The sequence below is a fragment of the Pezoporus flaviventris genome, unplaced genomic scaffold (genome assembly GCF_033815535.1).
Source record: "Pezoporus flaviventris isolate CSIRO_AGI_PZ_B2104156 unplaced genomic scaffold, CSIRO_AGI_Pfla_v1 ptg000213l, whole genome shotgun sequence".
NCBI lineage: Eukaryota > Metazoa > Chordata > Aves > Psittaciformes > Psittacidae > Pezoporus > Pezoporus flaviventris.
Window position 1 is genome coordinate 7,151,219 of NW_026892761.1, and position 24,716 is coordinate 7,175,934.

Below are 24,716 nucleotides of genomic sequence, written 5' to 3' on the forward strand. Positions count from 1 at the left end.
AAAAACAAAAACAGGTATTAAAAACCAAGTCTGATTATAAAATAATTTGGTCATTACCCTGAGGGCAGGAAAACTTTTCTCTAACTGAAAGATCTCTTTGGGCATATTTGGCAGATCACACATTCAGCATACACAAGCTTTGTTATTTTTTGGCAATTCTTAAAAACCAAGAAAGACTCAACAGCTGTATAAGGCTGAGCCATGGATGCATCTGGCCTGCAAGGCACAGCTCCATGCCCTTGCTCATTTGAACACTGTTAGGTTTCTGCTTCTCCGGGATCTACAAGTCTAGATCCACAAGTCATCACAAAGTGGCCTTTTAAGACGGTCCTTATCACACAGGTGCGTGCAAATGTTTCTTTGCCATTTTGAATTGGGAAGAACTGAGGGCCGCATTAAGCCATGTACAAGTGTAGAGCGCCTGCTGTTTCACTGGGCACATCACTAAGATGGCCAAATTTAACCCAAACAAGAGTAAATGGAAAACAGGTTAAGAAGTTTTGACTTGTTGCAGACAAGACACACAGTGTGGACTGACAGTGCCATAAAGCAGAAATAACAGCACTACCTCAAAAATCCATGGTGGTGTGCAGAGACTGAGGAAGAAGTTCCAGTGCAGCGCCCACAAAAGTCAGAATTTGCTTTTAATAACATCAATAATCCACTACACAAATTGACTTACAGGTTCAAATTATAAAACAATTTAACAAATCACAGGGACCATGAAAATCCTCAGCTATTTTAAAAGTGCATTTGTAACCAAGCTTCCCTGCAGTGCACAAACAGACCTTATATTGATAACTGTAATAATCACAGTGCAAATATAAAGGTACTAAGTCTTTGGGAAAGCTTCATTTTTGACAAATTGTGGCCTGGTACTAGTGATTGTCCTAAAATTGCAAGTACATATTTTTTTCATTGTTCATAGAAGCTGCTATTTTCAGTATTATTTCATCATCTTTAAAATAACTGTTCATGTTTTATAGGTGTACATGCATTGCTTGGAGTTAGACTTGAATGCTCATTCTGAAGCTAAGTGGTAAGCTAAGTAAAAGCCTACTATCTATCAATTCACATGGCTAGCCATGGCTCTAGCAACATCAACACATAGAACTAAAGGGTGATAGACACAGCTTCTGTCCCTTTCCCCCTCCCCTTCACAAGGACTGGTGCCACAGATCAAGCACAGGAGGTGGGGTTGCTGTGAGGAAGCACAGGGCTGCTATATAGTGCACCTGCTCTGCAAATAGAAAGAGGACTATGATGTTGAATGCTACTAAGTGAGATACTTGGGAGCCTTTAATTTATTTCAACTGTTCAGCTCCAGCTTTATCTGAAGCTGTACTTACTTCCAGAGGACCTCCAGCTGTAGCTTGATGGTTCCCAGTTCAGTTATGTCCACAATGATTGCCTGAGGCTTGGTTGTAAAGAAGTTTATGCTGTCACACGTCACAACACCAACTAGAATAGTGGCCAGTCCTCGTAGCTCTGTCACCTGCAGGGACAAACACATCCATTTTCATCTTATCAGACAATCCTCAGTCACGTACATGGAAAGAAGAACACTTCAGGCTCAGATCTGCTCCGAGGCCCACAACAAACTTAAAACCTCAATACTCAGTTTTGGGCTCCTAAACTGTTGAGAGCCAATAGCCCCACAAGGAATATGTTGTAAATGGCTAGAAAGGAGGAGAGAAAAGCTGGGGAGAGAGCTGTGCAGCACATCTGACAAGAGAATTTGGTGGACTCTGATTTTAAGAAAAATTAAGTCTGAAGTTTGGAAATTCTAGCTGAGGTATACATACAGACAGTTGCTATTAGTACAGTCTAGCCTGTCTACACATTGTAACAACACTGTCAAAAAAATCTGTATTACAGAGAAGTATATTACCCTACCTACACTAGACTATGTCAGCTCAGTTGCCTAAAGGATCTGGAAGCACAACTGTCTGAAAGGTCACAGTGGATTCTAGTTGTCCTAAACTCAGCTGAGGACCAAAATCAGAACTGTGTCAGTTCTCTCCTCCAACTCTGCAGGTGGCTCCGAGTGTGTTGGCAATGCATTTGCAGACCTGCATTTTCCCCAGGCTGGCACTTTGCTTCTTCAGCTACTTAAAAAACCAAATGACAAATCCAGTCAAACACTTGCTTAGTTCCACATGCTTCCAGTGCAGATCAAATTGTTTCAGAAACACATAAATCACACTCAGCACAGAGTCTGAGAATAAACGACTGAAGTCCGCTTAGGAATTAGTTCCATGCCTGTATCTCCTTTAAGGTGGAGCAGAATTATGTTGCCAGGCTCCTCTTGGAACACTCTTTGGCACTTCTCAATTTTATTTTTTAATTTTAAGCCTGCTATGTATTTGTACTGGGCAAAGATGATTAAGTACAAAGTGGAAAGAGCAGGAGGGTGTGGAGAACATTAGTCAGCTTAAGAAAGTCTTTTCATAAGCTGACAAAAAGAATAAAGCTATCATTGTCACACAAAGTAATACAAGGCTTTACAGCTATTATGGGAAAATGGGGATCTGAATTAGCCTCTCACCTGATATTCATTGTGCAGTGGCAGCAAAAAAAATGCATTATAAGTACATTTCCAAAGGCTGTTAGGGCAAGATGCCAAAAAGTCTCTCCTATGTAACCCAGTTTTGCTGCCAGATTGGAGGGGAACATTGAAATAGCTGCTTTAACAGAGCTGCCAAAACTTTAAACGCTGCACTGGCACTGTTTCCTAGTAGAATAGGATCCAGCACAGCCTTCGATCACAGCTCCTTTTAGGTTGACAGGAGTCACGCTGCAGTGTCCAGCCCACAAGAGATGCCAGACTACAGTGGCAATGCTGTTTAAGGATTAACTCCACCTGCCAGGTAAGTACCAGAACCAATGCCAAAGGCAGCTGCACAAGGGTCTATGAAAATTACATACTTCCCTCAAGGGGTACTCATAATGTGTCACCTTCACATCACAGGCCACTAGCACTGGGCCCTTACTGTTAGGGATATGATTTTTCTAAGGCACTTTAGAGTTCTGATGCTTTTTTTTCCCCTAAATAAAGATACCAAGTACAGACTGTTTGTACCAGTGCATAAGTGCCGTTGGTTCTTTGCAGATACGGAGCATCTCTAGATTAAAATACAACAACAGAATCTGCATTGTCCCAGAGAAAGGGACATTTAAACTACAGAGTCAAACCATACACACATGCAATAATGTTTTCCATATACGCAATTCTCTTTCAATAGAGAACAGAACCCCAGGGAGTTAATATTCCACATGGGTCATAAATAATATCTACATACACATCTTTTTGTATCCACATCTAGACTTCACCTTAGAAAATCCCAGATATTGATCTAGGACATAAAAACAAAACAACCACACACAACAAACATACATAACCAACCACATATACCAGACTCCGCAACACAGGAAAGCAGATGCACCAATACAGTTACAAGTGCCAAGAAAAACAGAAGTAGATGTCTGTTCAGTAGGCAGAACATTGCTTAACTGCCATTGTTACCTGGCTAGGAAAAGCAAACTACTTCAGAGGTTTGACAAATATCTGGCAGCCTAACGGGTCAGTTATATGGTAGAAGACCTGTTAACCCACTGATTCCAATCCAACCATTATACACCACACCTTGATTTCAAGCTTCTCATGGAGATTTGGTATAAAGATCTTTTCTTCTTCATCCCATGTCTGGCTGTCATCAGTCTCAATCTTGCCTTTCAACCTCCATTTTTGGCGCCCCAGTCGCACAAACACCTAGAAACCAAAGAGAAAATTATGTTGGGTCAACATATTCCAGAATGTTCCCTTCAATCCACAGGCCTCACATTGTGCCAGTACTGCAGAAGTGAAGCCATTCCTTTGATCACTATACATTTAGGAACTTTCATAAAGCTAGAAAACTGGAGGCAGAAATTCAGATTGCAGGTTTTAACACTTGAACTCAGTACCAAATGACATGTCCCACCCATTCTAGAACAACTGCAAAGCTATGTTGCATAGTAAGTGTAGGGGTACTGAAATAGAATGCACACTGGAATTCATTTGGAACTGTTAGAAGTAGGAAAGCAACCGAGTAAGATCCTTGGATGCATTCAAATCATGCCAAGGGCAACCCAGTAAGATACTAGGACGCATTCAAATCATGCCAAAGGCAACCTTCCAAGAAACAGACAGCAACTGTTATTTGATTCCAGAGCAACTCTGAAGACAAAGACCTGACAGGTTGGCTTTGACAGACAATCACTGCAGTCTTTTAAACCCCCTAAGACTTGAATCATACCTTTCCCTCTTCAATCTCAGGGAGCAGAGTAACTAGTGACTGTGCTAAAGCACTTTTCTCATCAGAACAGTGCAGTTTTATCACAGTCCACTTCCTGCCTGCCTTACACATGTTGCACCTTTGCTCTCCTGTTCCTCCACTGCAAACTCACAGCAGTAAAATAAAGGACAAAATGAATTGCTGTATACTGCACCTCATACTGGTCCCCTGGGCAGAGACGTGCAAAGCCCACCAACCCTGAAAAGAGAAGGAAAATTCTAATACTTGTAGCATTTTACAATGTCCCCCAAAGCCTCAGCTTGCAATAAATAAAGCAACTACCTGGCTAACACCCCCTTGTGCTTAACTGTGCAGAAGCTACACCACTGGCCCAAACTACTCTTAGAAGGGCAAAAATTAATTGAGTTAAAGAAAGAAAGCTTGTCAGATTTTGTACTCAAGTATAGATACCATTGCAGACATGGTTTATGGCACCAAAGCAAACATTAATTTCCCAAAGTTCTATTAAGGGTCTGATCCAGAAAGCCAGTGGAAGCAACTGCCATTAAGTAAGTGTACTCTCAGTGGATCAGGTTGTTACATAGGAAACCCCAAATCAACTGATGATTCTTGAAAGAAACAAAAATGAACATACCTTTCATCTTCAAGTGAAACTCTCCCAAATGGACCTCCAATGCCCCTTCTATAAAGCACATGTCCTAGAAGGAGGAATGAACAGTCACTATGACTGAAATGCAGCACAAAGTTGCTACCTTCCCATAAAGGCTATTTTCTTTAATGACTTCTTTTCTTACTAGACACACAGTAAGATCTTCACTAGGGGAGGCTGATAAAGAGTCCATTCATGCTACTTTTAAGACAGAAAATTATGATGTTGCTCCACAGAAGAATGTAACTACTTCAGCAGTTCACTGCCAGTTACCTTCCACTACTTGTTTTGTAAAAATAGCATAGCTTATTCATTATTCATTTTTCATCCCATTACTTCTAGTAGAAGTCATAGTGGACCCCAGTATTAAAGCAGAAATTCAAAGGATTTTTCACTTGTCTTTGCCAATGCATGAGGCCAAGCTGAACTGGGGCAAAAAAAAAGAGAGGCACAGAATTCAAGAGCTTTCCTGTAAGGCATTTATTTACCTCACAAGCTTCAGTTCACATTACATACCTGCAATTCATTTATAGGTTAAGTTTTTAACCTGCATCATTAAAAAGAAAGCCAGCTTTAAGACCTAGTATGCTTTTTCTGGTCTTCATTATACATGTATAGTATTCCCTACCTCTGTGCACTCTTGGAAGTTCTTGTAAAGCTCCACTAGACTCTCTCTGGAGGCTTTGGTGGAAGGAGACAAGGAAAAGGCATGTTTCATATTCGCAGCCCCATCTCGTAGTCTGCACTGGATACAGTAAGCCTCATAGAGTTCCTCTACCTGTAAGATTTGGAGGGTAGGGGAAGAATGAACAAGAATTACCCTGGCAGATTTAGTAAGTTTTGGAAAGGAACATCAGCAGTCTTTCCTGGCAAAAAAAAAACACCAACAAAATCCCACTATCACAGCATTGCACAATGCTGCAGCTCCTGCGTTTTACAGACTGATAAGAGTGCTACAGTTTGTAGACATTCCTGCACAAAAGCATGGGATATTGAGAAACAATCAGCTCTGCTGCTATCAAGACTACAAGACAAGGAGTAGACTAACAATTCATTCAGGGAAAAAAATTGCTTGGACAGCAAGAAACCAATTCTGTCAATACAGATTAAAACACCTACAGCTATGTCAGGAAGGAGATTTCAATCCTTTGGAAGCAGAGGGCAGACAGCAGACATTGACTCCACAGGACTGCCCATTTGGCCCCTTGCGGGGAGGGAGGAGAACATGTAAGTCTCCTTGCAGCAGCATTTTCTGAATAAACTGACAGGGTATACAAACTGGTTTCACAGGCAAACACAGGTTGGGCTGTGCTCAACATTCAGCCTGAATCCAACCATTCAAGAAAATAAATAAATAAAACTCCCCTCCTCCTGTAAAAAGAGTGGTTACAGCTTTCAGGACGACCCAGCACTATGCCCCTTCAGGTGAATTAAAATATTTTCTGTTTAGACAGCTTGCTTATGTAGCAGTGCAAGATCTAAAACCCCCTTACCTTGCTTATGTGAAACTCCAGTTTTCTGATGTACCTCTCCACCAAGCGGATTTGCTTTTGAAGAAGGGAAAGAGAGGGTCTTGAGAAAGTATTTCTTAAACATGCCTTTAAGTAACACAGCAGACACATCATCCATTTTTCACTGTTTGCAACATTTCATCTCATCCTCAATAGTCTTACCTTATCCAGGTCATAGTAGAAAGCCTGAAAGGAAAATAGCAGAGGCTGAACAGAAGAGCACGTGTATTTTGTACATATTAATGATACTTTCATATTGACTTAGAGACTCACAAGGCTTATCTGAAGTTACACTAAATTAAGATGCATTATTTACTACAAGGAGACATGCCAACATTTTTAAAAGTAGTTTCATTTTCTGTGCATGGTTGGTTGGTTTCTCTTTGCAGATGCTTTAAATGAGACAGAGTCTTGCTACCATCTATAACAAGGACCTGGACATTGGTGATGGCACATGGGAGGTTTTGGGTTTTCCATTTTTTTTTTTTAAATCTAGTTATTATTTCCCAAAGGAAAGGCAAAGTTGGATGTGTGAGTTGTCTTTTCATTACCCCTGTTGCTGAAGGTACTTCCAGGTTGTTGTGAACACAACAGAATGAAGGACACATTCACCAGCTACTGAAAATCAAACCCAGTCTTTATCACCGTTTCTGTCCATCCAGAGTCAGTTCCTGAAGCCCCAGGTGTGAGAGAACATCTACTTTTGTGGCTTTATTTTTAAAGTATTTAAGTATTTAACCTTAAAAGCATCTTACCAATCTGGAGTTCCTTTTTGTATCTTTGTGTCGACCAGAAAGATAATCCAGTTCAGCCTGGTGTGCTTCCAAGTATTCACTGGAGAGGAATAAAACCCAGTGTTACATTCTTCTGGTGCATTCATTATAACATCTCCCCAAAGAATTTTTCAGCAGAAAGTTAAAGCAACATCCTTTGTTAGAAAACTTCTCTTGTTTTACTCTCTAGAGATATGAATGGCTATATAAAGGGATATGGCTCAACAGACAAGAAAGGGCATTTGTCTGTGGAAATCACCCTAAATGCAAAGTCACTCCTCAAGGAGCATCTGTACACAAGTGCCAGAAGTTGCTGGTTACTTGTTATCTGACATTTAAAGATGTTGTACATTAGGAATCCCCCTCAATATTTTTTACTCCTCCAAGATGTTGGATGCTACAGTGCAATTAAAGAAGGCCACCAACTCCATCTTACAAAGTCAAAGAACTGCAACAGGAAACACTTGAACTACAAAGCCAAGCTCACAGAAGTACTCCATATGTAAGGCAGGACATATTCAGTGTTTTAGCAAACAGCTGAATAGCACCTTTTAGTACATGAGAATTTCTTAATGTAACCATTACATTTTCCAGAATTAGAGCTATTTTGCAAGGTGTGAAGCAGCTGGTGCCAGTTGGCTTCTGGAGTTGCTTGCAAGCAAGGATTGTCCCTTAGGAGTTCACACAGGGACTTAACCTATTTCTGCTTAGACTATCTTCTTCCAACTCTGCTTTTAATACAGAGCACACTTAGGTAACTTTTTCCTCTTGTGCTTAAAAGAGAAAAAGAGTCACTTGGTAAATACTACATTATAAGACACAGTCTCTGAGCAGTCAAAATAACTTTGTTTTAGACAATTTCACTTCTTTACATCTGCTTTGATGCATTTACTTTTCTTACTGTTTAAAACCAGCTCCCCAAGACAGCCAGTGGCTCCAGCATTGAGTGGTCTGCTCTTTACACTTGCCTGTTAACGGCTCAGTGCAGAAGTAGCCAAGGCTGGTAGCAGAACAGAATTCACTTACCTTTTAGAAAAGCTTCCTCACTTTTAGATTTAAGTATGTTAGTATTGCCAGCTTGATTAAACGGTACCCAGATGGTTAACAGAAGAGTTATTTTCTATAGCTATAAAGCAACAGGCACATAAAACATGCTCTGTACTAAAAATTCAAATCACTCCAGCACCAAGTGGACTTAGTCTGCATCTACTTAAAATTTGGACTTTACATTGCTATTTGATACAGTTGTTTTCTGTAGGTTAGTCAATTAGCTAGCTCCTCAGTTTTGGCAGGAATCTGACCATGTGGCATTCACTGCAGAACTGGGAACAAATTCCGATTCACTTTATGGTTTCTCTTCCCTAAGCTCTGATAAACTCTAAACTCTGCAAAAACATTTGGTTTCACTATTTGATTTAAATCAAAATCCACTAATAAGACATTGACTGATATTTTTAGGGCTAAGACTTTATAGCCTTTTATCAGAACAAAAATGTGACACATCTAAGTTTATGATCTATTATTACACCACGTTTTATGTTCTTTGCTTAAGAAAACAAACTATGATAAGAATTAATATAGTAGCAAAATTTTGAGGACAGCAGTAACATACGTGAATTAGTAACATACTGTTAGTAGGATGCCAGCAGAAAGAGCTACTGTGTTTACAAATCCAAGGAGAGGTATTTTATATTCCCACAGGTACTTCAGGGTGTAAGTATTCCTACAATATTAGACCAGATCCATCAACATCAACTGTGAAGATGCAAAATGTGTATTTTGATATAAAAAGATCTGAGGACTCGGTTAAAGGTTGATGAGTTTCAACCACTGATGGAGGCAAACAGCACTTACCACACTTCCTGCCTGGTTTATAATAGCTGCCATATCAGCATTCCTATGAGGTAACTGACAGCTTCCCCAAAGCCAGAATACCCTAAATTCAGGCTGCCAGCCCATCCTTTGAACTCTACTGTGCCTGATGCATGCATCCCACTTCTGCCAGATGGGAGACAATGGACAAAATTGGTCTTTGGCCTTTTCACTGAAGTCTGTACTGATGCAACATTTGCTATGCATATAAACCGTAAAAAAAACAGTGCTACATTTAAAGCAAGATAATGTTATTTACATTGCCATAAGAAGATGGAGCTGTACTACAGCTCTGTTTCATCACCTCAAGTCACCTGAAGTTTTCAGGTGGATCTGCTTAGACCTTTCCCTTACAACAAGGCACACAGAGAGGAAAGAGTACTTCTGAACTCCAAAGCTGAAGTCTATTAAAACAAAACCAACCAACCAAACAAAAAACCCAACCCACAAGAATATCTAGCTCTAATTAGCACAGGGAGAATAGGAACAGTTTATGAACCAGCCTCCCACTGTGTCCTTGCAGGACACACCCTCACTTTCAGACTTGGTCTTAAGTCAGTTTCTTGAGTCAAAGCAACTCTACACAATTCCATTCCCAGAAGCATTCTGCCAATCACCCCCCAGATCTGGCTCTCCCATCCCTATCCAAGTCTCTCCTTGATCTGCAGACTTCCTGCCTGCCACCCTGCATGCTCTGAAAGCCTCCCTTCCTCAAGGGAGAACTCAGTTGCTCCCCAAGAGATGGGGAATCTCCCTACAGAGTTTGATCTGTCACTGCCTTTTCAGAGAACTGTTACAAGCTAGGAACAAACAAAAACATCACAGCATTTTGTCTGCAAGCAGACTGTCTGAGAATGAAAGAAACTTGTTATACAAGGTCTCAAGCCAGCGTCTGGGAAAGTCATTACATCTGTTTAGAGATGGAGACAGAACAGTGATATACAGACTTAAGCAGCACAACTGGGCGAGGCAAATTACAATATTTGAAAAGTCCTTACTTAAGTCCTTTCTTCAAAGCTTCAAAAATTTTCTTCACCTGCAGTGGCTTTGGATCCCAGATGACTGCCCCTTTCTGCAGGGAGTTATAAGCCTTGGGGGATTTCAGTGACATTCTTGATCTCACTGAACTTCTGCCGAGAGACTTTCTGTAGAAAGAGAGAAGAAATATGGGAAAGATGCAAACCCTATGACCTAGGAGAAAAGATGCCTAAGCCACAAGGCTTCCAGGCTACAAGTTGTATGTCCAATCCCATATACCTTTACTCAAAAAAGCAGAGAAAACTTTCACAGATAACATTAGAAAGTTAAGGCAGAAAAGTTAGTGCAGAAAAGCTGCAAGCTTTCTGTGGCTTCAATAATAATCATTTCACTATAAGAAACATCTCCTTCTCCAAGCTTGACGCAGACTCCAAGAAGCCTCCTGGTTCTCTCTTTTACCCTTTTTCAAATAAAGAAGGATCATGCATATCCCTATTTCTTCAGGAAGGAGGGGGGGAACACAGCAAGCAAGAGAAAAGATCATTTTTATAATGGCTAATAACAACTTCATGCTCATACTGATAGCAGTCATCTTAATGGACACACATGGAAGCTAGCTAAGGCCCTGTTTCTGTGTGCACATTCACACCAGTTGTTGGGTCAACTATGGAATTAGTCAAGTAAGCCACGCTGCAGGACAAAGACATTCCCATTCTGCACCTCTCAAGTGTAGAGACCTACAAGTCAGGAAAACAAGGCAACAAATTTTTGAACTCCTCAAGGCCTAAGTACAAAGTTAACATAAAAAGCCTTTAGAATTAGCTATTTCTTTGCCTGCATTCACCATCGATTTAAATGATGGCTTAGAGCCCTACCACATTTTAGCAAAGCAAACTACCAAGCCCAGATTGCACACAAGACATAATTATCCAGATTGCACACAAGATACAATTATCAAGGTGTTTTTTCAGTGTCTAACACCTCATTTCCTTTTAAAAGCAACTGCAAAACCAAAACTAAATATTGTTTCTAACAGAAGTCCCATGCACAGGATTTTCTGTACTAACCTAAAGAGTTAAAATACCCCCATTAGTTCTATACATCTACAATACTTAAAACACAAAATAAGTGCTCTGCAAATACTTCTTTCATATTGTCAGATTCCTGCCTGCCTAACCTCTATATATACACTTCTCTAAGTCTTAGCTATTTTTGTATAGTTTTGTTATTAATCTCTGTAAGTCAAGACCCTAAAACAACATTACCTAAAGAAGTTTCCCATTCTTCCAAGCCAAGCCAACTGGCTGCTCTTAGAGAAGCTTTCCACCTTCTCTACACTCTCCACCCTAAATCCAGCACACCTGAAGAAATGATGAACTTCAACAAGCTTAATACTTTGCCACTGGCTGGTTTAAGTTCTAAGCATGTGACTGGAGGCCTAAGGATATTGAGCTTGGTGATTAAATCCTAGGCCCACCACACCTGAGAGCAATCCCAGTCCAGTTACAGAAACCCTTGAGTAACTACTTTAATTACCCTGGTGCTACATTTCCACTTAACTCCATTTTTAACATATAATCCACCAAAAAATCTGATAAAATTAGGGGTTGCCAAACATTACTGGACATGTAATTTCTTCACCCTGGTGATTACCTTGGTTTTTATGATGGCTTAATGTAAAGCATTAATTAACCACACCATTTGGAGCTCAGGTTACCTATAATGAGGAACATAGCTGTTAACTTAGAAACCTACATTGTTTTCACTGAGCATTCCATGCAAAGCAAGAGGATTTCAACAGGAATAACACTGGAAGGGACAGTCTATCCAATAACAGCAGCTGAAAGAATCTCCTAGAAGGATCATTACTTAAGATTCTTTCATGCAAAGAAGGAAATAGCATCCAGTTCCACGCTCTAGAGGAGTGCACTATTTAGCAAGATATCATATGGAAGATACAAGATAATGCTATCTTTTGAAATTAAAAAGCCCAAATTACTCCTGTGTTTTGTCAGGTTTTGGGAAGGAAAGGACTTTGATATTTACCTTCACAGTTTTGGATAGCAAATCTTAAATTCAGGAAATCATTTCCTTCAGGTGAAAATACAGCATCTAAGCATGGATAGGTTGGGATTTAAAACTCACTGTTTTCCTCAGTATCTCCACTGACTGATGCAGCCCATACATACTCAGTGCACTGATGTTAAGAATCCCATTTTCATACATTTCCTAGAAAAGTGAAGTGGCTGACAAAGGCCTTTAGGGACAGTAGCTATAAGCTAGATGCTATGCTGCTGCTTTCCCTTGGGAACTTAATTTAAATATCAGATTTCACACTTTATAGATAACAGTAATAACATTTGCTTCCTGTAGAGACCATTGTAAAGAAAAATGAAATAGTGTGTCTGACAGAGAGCCTCAAAAGGAAATTGCTAAAGAAATACAAAAGTATATTTAGCGTCTGCTTAAGAATCATCTCCATGTGGACCTGATTTGTGTGTCATCTTTTGGACAGAGCTTGCATAGGGCCCCTGCAATCTCCTGCTGTGTTTTGCAACAGTGCCTGGAGGAGAGATAAGTTAGGAAAGGGTGATTAAAAAATTTCTTCACTATGCTGGGAAAGGCTTTTGGGTGTTCACTGGACTGTGACTGAGCATTCAGTAAACAAATTTTCCTTATTGTGGTGATTCCTGAACAAAACTGTCTGTCTAAGCACTTAAAATAATGAAAAGCAACATCATAAACCAAAATGCGTAGAGAGGCATTTTGCAGCTAAAAGCAACAGAATAGTCTTAAGGGACATATGAACTCTTCTGTTTGGAGCATTCTTACCCCACTGGACTGTGCCTTTGTTGAAGAAACAGCTGTTCAACAGTTTTCCTGGTAAATCCTTTCCCTGCTAGAACTCTCACTATGGACTTGAGCTCAAGTCTGTTTCTATAATTTAATGTCAGTGTTTTTCTCAAGCCCTTAGTGATTGGTGTGATTTAGCTGTCCAACCTTTGCTAGGTGTAGTATTATCTTTCAGCTTCCACAACAAATTAATTTAGTCAAATGTGAAGACTTTTTCTTGCTGGAATTGCATTTTTGCTCATGCATTACCATGCTATGTTTAGCTGAAAGCTTAATTCAGCCCTTTGGTTCTTTGAAAAGATATTTTATGACATGAGTCAGGTATTTTACTGGCACACAATAGGATTTTTTTGAGCACAATACTTCTAGAAGCATACTTTCCAATGCTTCTATATGATACTGCTAAATGATTCACTTTGTTATTATTCTAGCATGCATTGGCAGTCAGAGATTATATTCATTTTCCATTTATATGTCATATCTTTTAAAAGCACTTGACAGCCTATAGAGGGATCAGAAAAAGAACAAGAGCACTTCTAGTGGAAAAGCTGCAGTTATCTGCATAGAGCAGTGCTACACAACAAGTTATGATAAGCAAAAGGGAAGAACAGTGCAAGATGGTTTAGCAATTATGCAACTCAACTGAAGACTTAAAGACTGGACTGCAACCTTGGCTATACTATAGACCTGTTACTGATAGCAGTGAATTTGCAGTGGTCTTCTTGGCCTCTAGTATTGCTCCCTTCCTCTCTTTTGTGGCATTGCCAGAAAGCAGCCCTTCCTCTCACGTAATGCTGCTCTCCTTTAATAACTCCACGGGAACTTGAGTTGGGTTCAGTTACATATTTTGCCAGGACTCACCACTAACATCCCCACCTTTATAAAAGTCTATGACATTTTTAATTACCATAACTACCCCCAAGGTTTTAGTCAAAAAGCATCAGTTACAACTAGGCTGCTAGCAGGAAAGGTCATGTAAATGGACACTATTAATAGTCTGATACATAGATTCTGAAACCCAGCCATTTCTGGAGTACAGTGTGTGTAAGATAGTGAGGTGTGAAGTACAGCTATTTATCAGTGAACCATGACAACACTCAATAGTTTTAAGATAAAAATGAAGGAACAACTTCTACACATAGACACCCTAGGTTAAACAATACATTCACAGTCCCTAATGTCTGCTGCCCAGACGATCAGGTGCTTTACTTCTTGTGTTACTTACGCCAGTTTTCTGCTTTGCACAGTGCTGAAGCCAGTGAAGGAACAGCTCCTGCTGATACCACCCCCATCACCAGGGGACACAAATGTGAGTTTGACCGACATGCCGGCCGGTGAGTAACTGCGTCAGCTTCTGCAATAAACAGAAAAACAGATGAGAAAAAACCTTCTTGGCAGTCCTGGTTTGTGCTGCTGCAAGTGCTGAGCTGCATGGAAGTGGAAAGCCAAACCAACAGACAATAGATTAAATAGAAAAACAAGACCTGTCTGCTATACACGTTTCCTCTGTTGTCATCCACAATACAATTAATAAGGGACTGAATAGTCTAAAATGAAATCTCCTATGCCCTCTTCAATTTCTGATTGATTTTACAAACTCTCTATGTAAAGCCAGATTAGCCTCAATTCACAGGCTCTCTACATTTCTGTAATTGTCCCACTGCTTAAGGAGTTCAGGCCAACCACTGTATTTCCAAATCGTTATGTATGCCAGCACAATACTTAAGCTCCAGACTTAGTCAGGTCCAAAAAAGCAGTTCTTTGCATCTGTGCAGACCCACACTGAAGTCAATGGTAGAACTGGCTGAGCGTGGTACTTAAGCCCAAGGCAGAAGTCTAGTTTCAACAGTAAACTTCAGGTTCATACTCCTCCTCTGCCAGGATTGCTCTTGGATTGCTGTCCTCTGTTTTCCATCAGTCAAAATCTTTTGCTTTCTGGAGAATTGTGTTTTCTGCCATATGTCTATAGAATCCAAGTTACAATATAAGTAACAGACATATCCTTCAAGCAGCTGTAGAAAATCACCCAGACAGTTAATATACAGAAAAATTCCCTTCCTTCCCCCCTCAAGCTGGTGTAACGTAAACACCACAACTGAGTAAAACCAAGTAAAACAAAAAGCTGGAGTATCTATTTGTAGAGAGAAGCACAAACTCCAGTGAAGAGCTCTACATGATACACACAAAAATGTCCTGCATTACAGAACGTGCTCTGAAAAACAGTGAGCTCCTAATCTATCACAATAAATACCGGAAAGAAAACCCTGTGCCTGACAGTATCCCATCACTATGGCTACAATTAGTGAGACTAGAAGCCCAGAAATGTCAAAATGTTAAGATAAGACTCTTCTCCTGGCTCTGCCACTAACTTGGAGAGCAACCTAACTCAATGCTCTTCCAGACTGCATATAAAGAATTGTATGGTTCAATATACCTCCCAAGAGGGGTGAGATTTGAGAGTGTTTTGCTAATTCTGGGCTAGCCTACAAGTAGAGGGAATTACTGTAAGTGACTATGCTTTAGGTATCACTGTCTACCAAAGCAGTAACAGAAGTTGCACTGGATTTCCACAAGCAGCAATCTTGCAGTGAGACCTGCCTATTTCATTAGCTCCCTGGGCTGAGGCCTAACACTCCGTTGTTCTACAGGCTGTGCCAACCTATTAATCCATCTGTGAAATACAGTCAGAAGATTTAAGAGCAAGAGGTAATAATGACAAATCTGAGCCAGCTACCTGCTTTGCAAGCTACCTAGTTGTCAAAAGAGGTGTTGGGCATGGCTAGGCATTTTGTATCTCAGTCCCTCGAAATCTACATAACTCCATAGCTTCAGCAGTATCAATGGAAATCTGTTACATGGAAAAAATTAGATGCCTCTTAATCACCTTTTAATCAAACTGTACAGCACTTATGTTCTCTTGCTTCGAACGGATGCCTCCTCTACACCCTTAATCAGAGACTGTACTTGCATCATATCACAGCTGAAGTTTTGAAATATTTTCCATTCTTTCCTCTAGTTTTCCACTGCTTGTAAGCCCGTGAACAGTCACCCCATCAAAAGGATCACTAGACTGAAAAAAAATATGCAACTTACTGAAAAATGTAATTGCATAATAAGCAGCCAAAGGAAGAAATAAAGGGAATAGCCTCATGGTTATTGACCACATCCCTCATCATGGCTAAGTCAGATTCCCAAGATCTGTTCTTCAGCTCTCTAACCTGGGAAAGTTAGTTCATGGGTAAAAGAGGAAGGAAGTGCAGGAAAAGCTTTCCTGATTTCATAGGACTCCTAAAGCCTGCATAGCACAACACTGAAAGCATGTAGACAAGGAACACACAAAAAGAGGCAGACCCTTGAGAGGCTCAGAAAGTGGAAAATGATGAGGAGACTCCTGAGGTAAAACTCTGTGGTACAGAGCTCTAGATGTGAAACATTAGGTTGGAAACATACAGACCCCGCAAAACTCCATTGGTGAAAGAAAGAAATTGCTTAAATTGCCTAGACTTGATCCTGTTGCACACATCTTTATAAATCAAATAGAGCTCTCCAAGAAGATGTACTGTTGCAAATGAGAGATGAACTGGACCTCACTTGTCCATAGCCATAAGCATTTAAAAATTCTCATGGGATGTTTGTTGAACTGCACAATGCTCAGGCCTCAAGGCCACTGACCGGGTCACGTCCTCCTGTAGCTACTTCCAAAAGCAATTCATAAGCACATTTTCACGTTTCCTTCTTGTAAGAATGAAGAGAATTTAAATAATGTTAGGAAAGCACCATTAAAGGGGTTATCTTTCTTTCTTTGAAATAACAGCAACGGAGTCAAATACCACTTGTATGTATTTTTTGTAGCAACCTACAAATCTTACAGCTCACTTCACACTTCTGAGTAGAAGACCATAAGTAGGATGTCAAGACAACATTTTATTTGTAAGAAAGATTTATAAATGTGGTTGTTTAAACAGAGGGTTTTGCTAGCCAGAGTGTCTGTACAGAAGTGTTGAGCTATGTTACAACTGCTCCTGAGAAAAAGCATCTGGACACATCTCAAATTCAACTCTCCCTTTAGGCTAGAAATAAATCAGGTAAGGACCTCTGACAAAGCTGAGTTCAAATCTGTCTTCAAACCTGCAACCTCTGCTGTGCAGGGCAGTGTCTCCAAATCTCATAAACACAGGGATTATACCCTGGGGAGCAGAGGAACTTCCTCTCTTTTAATCTTCCCCAAAAGCACAGTGTGAATACAGTAGCTATCATGGCTGGCATTTGTAGAGCATAAAAATACCAGACCAAACTGGAGGAGTCTATTGCTGGGGCAAGAGAAACACTGAACTACTGATAAAAACAAAAGGAGTCTTGAAAAAGTCTTACAAAGCTTGTGAGTCTCAAGCAGATCTCCCAGCTACCACGTACTAATTGACTCAAACATTTTAATACAAAGGATTTTGTAAGACTGAGAATTCAGGTCTCAGAAATGTATTTCTAATACAAATCAAATGAGCATTTTCTTCAAATTAAAAGAGTATGTTTGTCCCTGTTTCAGTGATTTGCCATATTAAACTATTAGCATTTAACCTGCAGTGTTACCAAGTATCCAGGCACACAGAGCCAAACATTTGACCTTCTATGCAGCCATGAGCACGCTCAAACTGCATGGTCTGCTTTGTCTCTGTTGGTATTAGGATATTCCTCAAGCCAAAGGACCTTCATCCTCCACAAACAAAAAACTGGTGTCTGTTTGTGTTTATGGCTAAACTTTTCCAGCCCTAGTCACATATTTAATTGTTTCTGGGCACAATGGTTTCAGCAATTTTATGAGGAAAATATGACTCATTGACTTCTTGCAAAATATTTCTGCTTGTGTTTTGTATTTTGAATTAGTAGGCATGTTTTTCCTTTAGTACCTCCAAGAGGTTCACTTGAACTTGGTAAACTGTGGCTAGAGTAAGGTATTCACATTTGCTTCAAATGTATAATATTTCAATCACGAGTGACCAGTTGGTTAAGAGCCACACTCTTGTTCCTAGCTGTGTGCCTACAAAAACCGTACCAGATTTCTGATTCCTTCAGCTAAGCGTGGATGCACACATCGAGCTGATAACCCAGGTACAAGTGGCCACGTATCTCACTAGTGTCAGTACTCGCAGCAGCTGCAACATAATAAAAGCCAGTTTGAAACCACATAAATTGTTAGCCCCCATAGAAAATAAACACAGCGACTGTACAAACTATCAAATGTCAATCGCTTCAATGTCTCAGGATCCTGTTTGTAATTTGGGATATGTTATGTGATTATAATTTGTCCAACACCACCCGATGTTAACTTTCATCTTACTTTTTTAGACTATTGTTGTTAGTTTTATACATAATTTTATTTGTAAATATTACCTTAGCTCTACCCAGAAGGGCAACAGAGCCACTTTGTCTTCTACTTGTGGAAGCCGAGCAGAGTTGATTTAATTTTGTATTAACACCACATAATCCTTTCCTCAGTATCAGAGGTGCTCAACATTTTAACGGAGGGACTGCAGCCTTGATCCTAAAATATGTGGCTTATATTTGTGCCTGTACGGAGAATTCTCTGAGATAGTGGATTTTTGTATAGCATAGTATATAGATTTTATTGTAGGATCGCCACCTGGAATCTATGTCATTTTAGAGCATGGTTTTATAAAATTGCTCCATGACAGCCAAATTTGCTATTAATGTCTATTGGTTCTACACCATTTCTACTGAAACTCAATTTTTACTGTATCTACCCCAAGTCAGTAGTGATTAAGTAGATGAACGTTTAGGGACTTCAGAAACATTCTCTACTTCCTCTAGCAATGATCTGTGATTCCAACTTTTTATCTGCTGTTTCAAAAAACCCTGCAGTCAAATGTGCTAAGTTACTCATTCCACTTCCCTGCATTTATTATAAACTCATCACAACAACTGTTTTGCTGTTATAACTGCATCTGTATTGGGGTTTTAGCTGATACAAATATATACTGCAAACACAATAGGTGAAAAGACAACCCTAACGTAATTACACCAGAGAATTTCTAGCATAAGTCAAATTTAAGACTAACTTTGCAAACTGGACTACATTTGTCTACCATCATATTGATGTGATCACAATGTTTTTTTCCATCTCATTTATTTCAAAACTCAGGCACAATGGAATTAAGTAACCCTTCTGAATGCTTATGATGGGTGGGATCCATTTCAAAACACTTGCGGCAGACAATGGCATTTGAGTCTTTCATGACACTGATAAAGAAAAAGAAATCAGATTATCACAATGTATTACAATAATGTAAAACACTTTGGACAAAGTCTCAGGGCTGATCTGGGCCTGAATCACTGAAGCTTCTTGTGATTTCAATGTACCACGGAACAGTCTGGAAATCTCCAGACTTTGGCACTTAATTTGCAGTGTTGCATATCTAAAGAATCCAGACCACTACATTAATGAAACTCCTGAGATGTGATAACATCATAACTTAGCCCTAATACCTCTAAAGGCAGACGTAATGAAAGCTTACTGAACAAAGAATGAAGTGACCAGCTTGTGTACAGCACAGTGTTGAATCCACTGGGAAAATACACACTGCATTTAATCTTTGCTCTTGAGCATTCCTTAGAAAAACCATTGACCTCAGCAGCAATGTCTACGTTGCTAGATAAACATTCCAAATTTATGATTAAAACCCCTTAAATTTTAAGCATTTTTGTTCAATTGTTAGACAAACATGCTATTTATACACTCATTGGCAGAAGTAAGAAAAAATTCTCTGGTTATTCTTCTAGAGATGAAAAGTCATCTGAATTAGGGACACTGAAAGTGCCCTTGATGCTACACCTCAATACAGCTGTTCTAACACAGCTTTACATTCAAATACAGATCCTTTCTTCTGGTAAATCCTTTCTGTGGAGAGTATTCATAACACAAGGATTCACAGCAGAATCTGAAAAGGTTTTATGTAATTCGCTTTAACATTGGAATTCCAACCTGTGGGAACACAGAAAGGGGAAGAGCCACTGCAGTTACACTTCCATCTCACCCTACTCATCTTTCTCCCTGCTGATTCCTATAAATATAAATAAATAGGAATAAAACAATGTAGGCAGATGAACTTGTTCAGCTGCCTTTCTAGAAAAATACAATCCCTGCAGGAAACTATCTCCTACCCTACAGCTACCTACTGTTTAGCTATAGTGCTGTGAAGACCACCAGATACAGCTGTACAAAGCCATGAACAACCATTCTTCACTCACTGACACCAAACGTTTCTCATAGAATCATAGAATACCAGGTAGGAAGGGACCTCAGGTATCACCTGGTCCAATCTTTCTAGAAAAGCATGCCCTAAACTAGATGTCCCAGCATGACTAGATCTCCTGGAGGAATGGTTTCATGCCGTTTCCAGCATGGAATTATTTCTGCTGGTTTAAGACCAAGCAGGGTGAGAAATTACATAGCAATTCTGCTATAGTGGAAGATTTTGCTTCTCTACATATCTACACGTGTCCCATAGAACTTACTGGCCTAAACCTGTTTAACCTAGATTATTAGATGGGCCCTTTACTTTGTACCAAACTTAGATCTGAGGGGTTGTATTTTGAAAGTCTCAAATGATTCAGGAATATAATCCCATTCTCAGAAGTAATTTAGGCTCTTAGGAGGTAGTTAAATTGTTTTTTAGTAAGAATTACATTCATAGCTTACACTATTTAGAAAGATGGGGCTTCAGTGTGTAACTCCTTTTGGTACTTTTGCAGATTTTATCTAGGCTGATTCAACTCTTAAATATATATTTCAATACTGCATATCTGACATAGTTTCCTCCTAGCCACATTCAAGCTAGGTATGAATAAAAGAAAAATCAGATAAACAGCTTTGATCCAAGTTATTGCTTTAGTCATTAGGCCCCTCCTATAGCTTTATGGCACCTTCTGGAATGAAGTTCTGGAGTCCAGGTTTCCTATGCAGCAATAAATAAAAATATCATAAGCAGTCCCCTCAGATATCTTCCCCTGTGCTGGAGGTAGTGTCTCTGATGTAACCATTTTTAGCGTGGTTCTTTGAACACAGGACTCAACTTTCAAGTCCAAGAGACCTGCTTTTCAAGCCTGTGATTCAAAACCTTACTGTATTTCTAATTAGCTTTCATCTAAGCTACAGATCCAAGTTCTATTCTCAGTGACAGTGGTGCACATCCAGAGGAAATTAATCGGTCATTTGTTCCAGATTTCCAGTAGAATCCGGGCAGCAAATGTTGGCCTGTGCTTAGTTAATGACCTGGAAAGTATTTTCAAGACATAATTTTGTGGTCAATTTTGTACCTCCCTCTAGTGGCAGCAGATATCAAACAAATGAAGCACAAAGGAGACCTTGTCACGGATCACACACTGATGTATTGTGCCTATTTCTTTCATCAAAATTTGTTATCCGGAATCAAGGTTGGCTGTAAATCCCACTGTAACTTTTTTTGGTTATGTTGTAGGAAGAAAAGAATCAGTGGTTGCACATAACCTGAATCCTCATTTACTTCCTTTGCCAGTATGTGGCATATTCATACAGCCCCATGTAGTTTCTCCATGCTCGCCTACATCATAGCTCTTCTAGGGTCTGTGAGTACTTTTGCACTGAGTTTTGATTTCCACCTCAGGGGAAGGCACAGAACAATTCACCCATTATCAGCTGATTTATGAGCACAGGGCTTGCTGCTAGCTCCTCTGGTTTCAATTTCCAACTTGATGACAAACTTGCAAGCCTGAATCAGAGATTGAGGAATGTGGCAGGCTCCACACGCTAGCCTGACTTGCAGCTTTTTCAGCTTTGGCAGCACTGGAGTCTGCAGTTAGCTACATTATAATGAATACTTAAAAACAAATTCCTAACAAGAGAAGAAGCAGATGGCGCTGAGGGAGAGCAATTTACAAGTGATGAACAGGCTCTTCCATTTCTGACAAAGGAAAATTTGCCTAGCAGCAAGGCACTGATTCCTACCAATTCTGTCCTGGAGAGGTTCCTCCTTCTTAATTAGGAACCCCAAGGAACATTCTTGTGTAATATATATTTCATTCTCCTTGTTTTCTCCAATTATGCCTGAATGTAAGCTACAGATAGACTTATCAGGTGCGATCATGTCTCCATCCACACACCCTTCTAATGCAGAAGCCTCCTAAAAGGCCATTTCCAGGTCAATTATGAAATAAGGAAGATCCTTTATCTCAGCCTTATGCTTGCGGAAAGTCCCTAGTCTAAGCTTCAATAGAAACCACCATGCTGGATAAAATACATGTTTTGATTATTACACTGAGAAGACTATATTAACCAAAACAGATGACAAACTTCCACTAATAGTGAAACCTGATGTTCAACAGTATGTGGGATGTAGTTTGATATCTTCATAAACTGAAGGCTGTGAATCACAATATACTGGTATGTGTCCTGGGGCAAGCTCCTGATGTGGGAGAAACTATCTGTCATTTAGCTGTCTGATCAAGAAAATTGTACCTTTATTAAGTATTAAACCATTAAGTCAACTTCCTATTTCAATCATGTTTTATTCCCATAAATGCTACAGGGACAATCTTATGCCACAGAAATAATGAAGTTTCAAAGTTAAGATCAGTATCCCAAAGAACGCTAGAAAAAGAGGAAAAGTACACAAAAAGTCATATAAAAGGGGAATAGGAGAGAAAATATTTTATGTTTTGAATCAAAGTATTTTCTTTAATGCTGTGTAGACACAGACTTAGTTTTTTCAAAGACAGTATTTCCATAAACTGATTAGTGAATCTTGATGCCTCTCTTAGAATAATGAAAATGGGTGTATTTTTTGGAAAGAGATACCAAAATCAAGACAATTTAGAATGCCTCTCACCGACCAGCTAACACCAGTGTGTTTGAACATTTCATCCAGGCTGAATTTACTCTGTTATCTTCTAACACAGGCTTGAACTCATTATATTTTCTACAAATGAGTGCAGCTGTCATAGCAATCCTAACACTGTGTTCTGCACTAATGTTCCCTTTCTGTAGACACTCAACAAGCATGTAAACTTGTGGAAAACTCCCAAGAACCTTTGAATACATGTGGATATATCTGTACTTTCCCTGTCATTCCTGACCAATTCCTAATACATATGCTCTGACATTCATGCCCCACATTTTTTATGGTGTTATTCCCTGCTTTTATTTGGTTTGGGTTTGTTTTTAATGAGGTGAACTTTGCACAGCCCAACTCTAGCTCCTATAAAATCTGTGTCTTAAATAACCAGATTTAGTGATTTTTGTATGGAAAAAAAGGCCTACATACTAACCACACAGCTGTACTTGGAAACAGATGTTTTACCAGCTTTAAACTGAACTAATGAGGACAGGAATATGGAACATATAGGTCAGGAAAACTCGTGTCTCGATTTTGAATTCAGAATTAAGGAGAGAGAACAGAAAAGACTGGTGCTTCCACATAAGGGGAGGGGAGATGGATGGTAATTCCACTGATGATGACAATTTGCACTGCTGCACTAGCCTCAAGGCACTTCCACTTTACAGCCTTGCTCATCCCATTGTCAGTCCTATTCACTTAACTCACAAAAAGTATCCCATAGTGAGCAGGCCAGATCCTCAGTTTTTATGAAGTCCGGGATTGTGCTGTGCCTCCTTTGCGTTTAGCAGGTGTGAAAAGACTCTTAATACATTTTTCAAGACTTCTGTACAACATAAAGTAGAATAATTAAATAGGATCAGATGCTGTGAAAACAGTAACTTCTGATAGAAATTTGACTAAACATGAATTTTTTTAAACTAACTTTGCCTATCAATGTGACCTTGAAATATAGTGTCTCCTGCTGCTAGCTTGGAAACAGATAAGGTTTTTAGGACCACCGCTTCTCTGTCCAATCTTGCTCCCATCATAGCCACTGGGAGCACTGCCGTAACTTCAGAGAGAGGCCAAACAAGATCTCTGTAGTTATGATTTGGAGCTCACACTGGAAAAATGCATTAGTGATGGTTTTCTATAGAAAAGATGCTTCAGGTTTTCCCTCTAGTTCCTTGCTCAAGCTTCTTTACAAAACTATTCTTGATTTGTCTTTATATGCTCATCATCAGTACGCTGCCTTGCAGTATACAGCGGGTCCCTTGACTAAGTCACAGCAGCAAAGAAAGAATCTTTTGCTGTTTAAGGCTTTTTTAGACAAGGTCATTACATGCAGAGGAAACTGGGTTTAGTGGGGCCCTAGTTCCCCAGGGCACTACCATAATATAAATTATTAATAATAAAAATAAACATTGGCTAGTTTGAACTTCTCTTCATTCCTTTAGAGCTTATTTTTGTGACAGAATTAGCTAAATAAAGCCCACTTGAAAGAATGTTTAATTGCAAACTATCCAAACAAAACAAAATGGAACTAATTGGTTCTTAAATACTAAGCATTCAAAAGGACATGGCTTTGCAAACAGGCAGAAAACTAATGTATATTAGGATACATATGGTGAAGTGAGCAGTTAAGCAAAATGCAGTTTAAACTGAACTACATTTACTTTTAAACCAGATATTCAAGTTTTGTCAGTCTGGTTCTGCTTAGAAGACAGCTTTGGATTATTTCAAGCCTAAACAGAATTGAAGTAGTACTCTTTTGCCAAATTTAAAATCAGAAGAGTCAAATTTGTGTACTGCCTTCTGGGCCTAGTTTGCCAGGAAAGACTACACCACCTACAATGATCATTTACTCCATGGAGTGCCCCTTAAACCTGTTTTAGCCATAAAAGATAGCTTAGTAA

At 39.5% G+C, this 24,716-nt stretch overlaps 1 protein-coding gene across 9 annotated transcripts in view; it reads right to left on the reverse strand.

The window, feature by feature from the left end:
* RIPOR3 (RIPOR family member 3) overlaps positions 1–24,716 on the reverse strand; it is a 124,243-nt gene that overhangs the window by 15,695 nt on the left and 83,832 nt on the right. For 3 of the 9 annotated variants that reach the window (XM_061441616.1, XM_061441613.1, XM_061441615.1), the window contains exons 2-11: positions 14,160–14,288; positions 10,102–10,248; positions 7,214–7,292; positions 6,621–6,644; positions 6,441–6,494; positions 5,576–5,725; positions 4,933–4,996; positions 4,492–4,535; positions 3,647–3,772; positions 1,350–1,495 (exon numbers count right to left, since the gene is read on the reverse strand). In XM_061441616.1, the coding sequence (XP_061297600.1) occupies positions 1,350–1,495; positions 3,647–3,772; positions 4,492–4,535; positions 4,933–4,996; positions 5,576–5,725; positions 6,441–6,494; positions 6,621–6,644; positions 7,214–7,292; positions 10,102–10,248; positions 14,160–14,260 (935 nt within the window). In that variant the 5' untranslated portion in view covers positions 14,261–14,288. Of the gene's footprint in view, positions 1–1,349; positions 1,496–3,646; positions 3,773–4,491; positions 4,536–4,932; positions 4,997–5,575; positions 5,726–6,440; positions 6,645–7,213; positions 7,293–10,101; positions 10,249–14,159; positions 14,289–14,532; positions 14,947–15,818; positions 15,980–24,716 lie in introns of those variants that run through there. The other 6 variants (XM_061441618.1, XM_061441617.1, XM_061441614.1 and 3 more) reach the window with 6 other exon arrangements.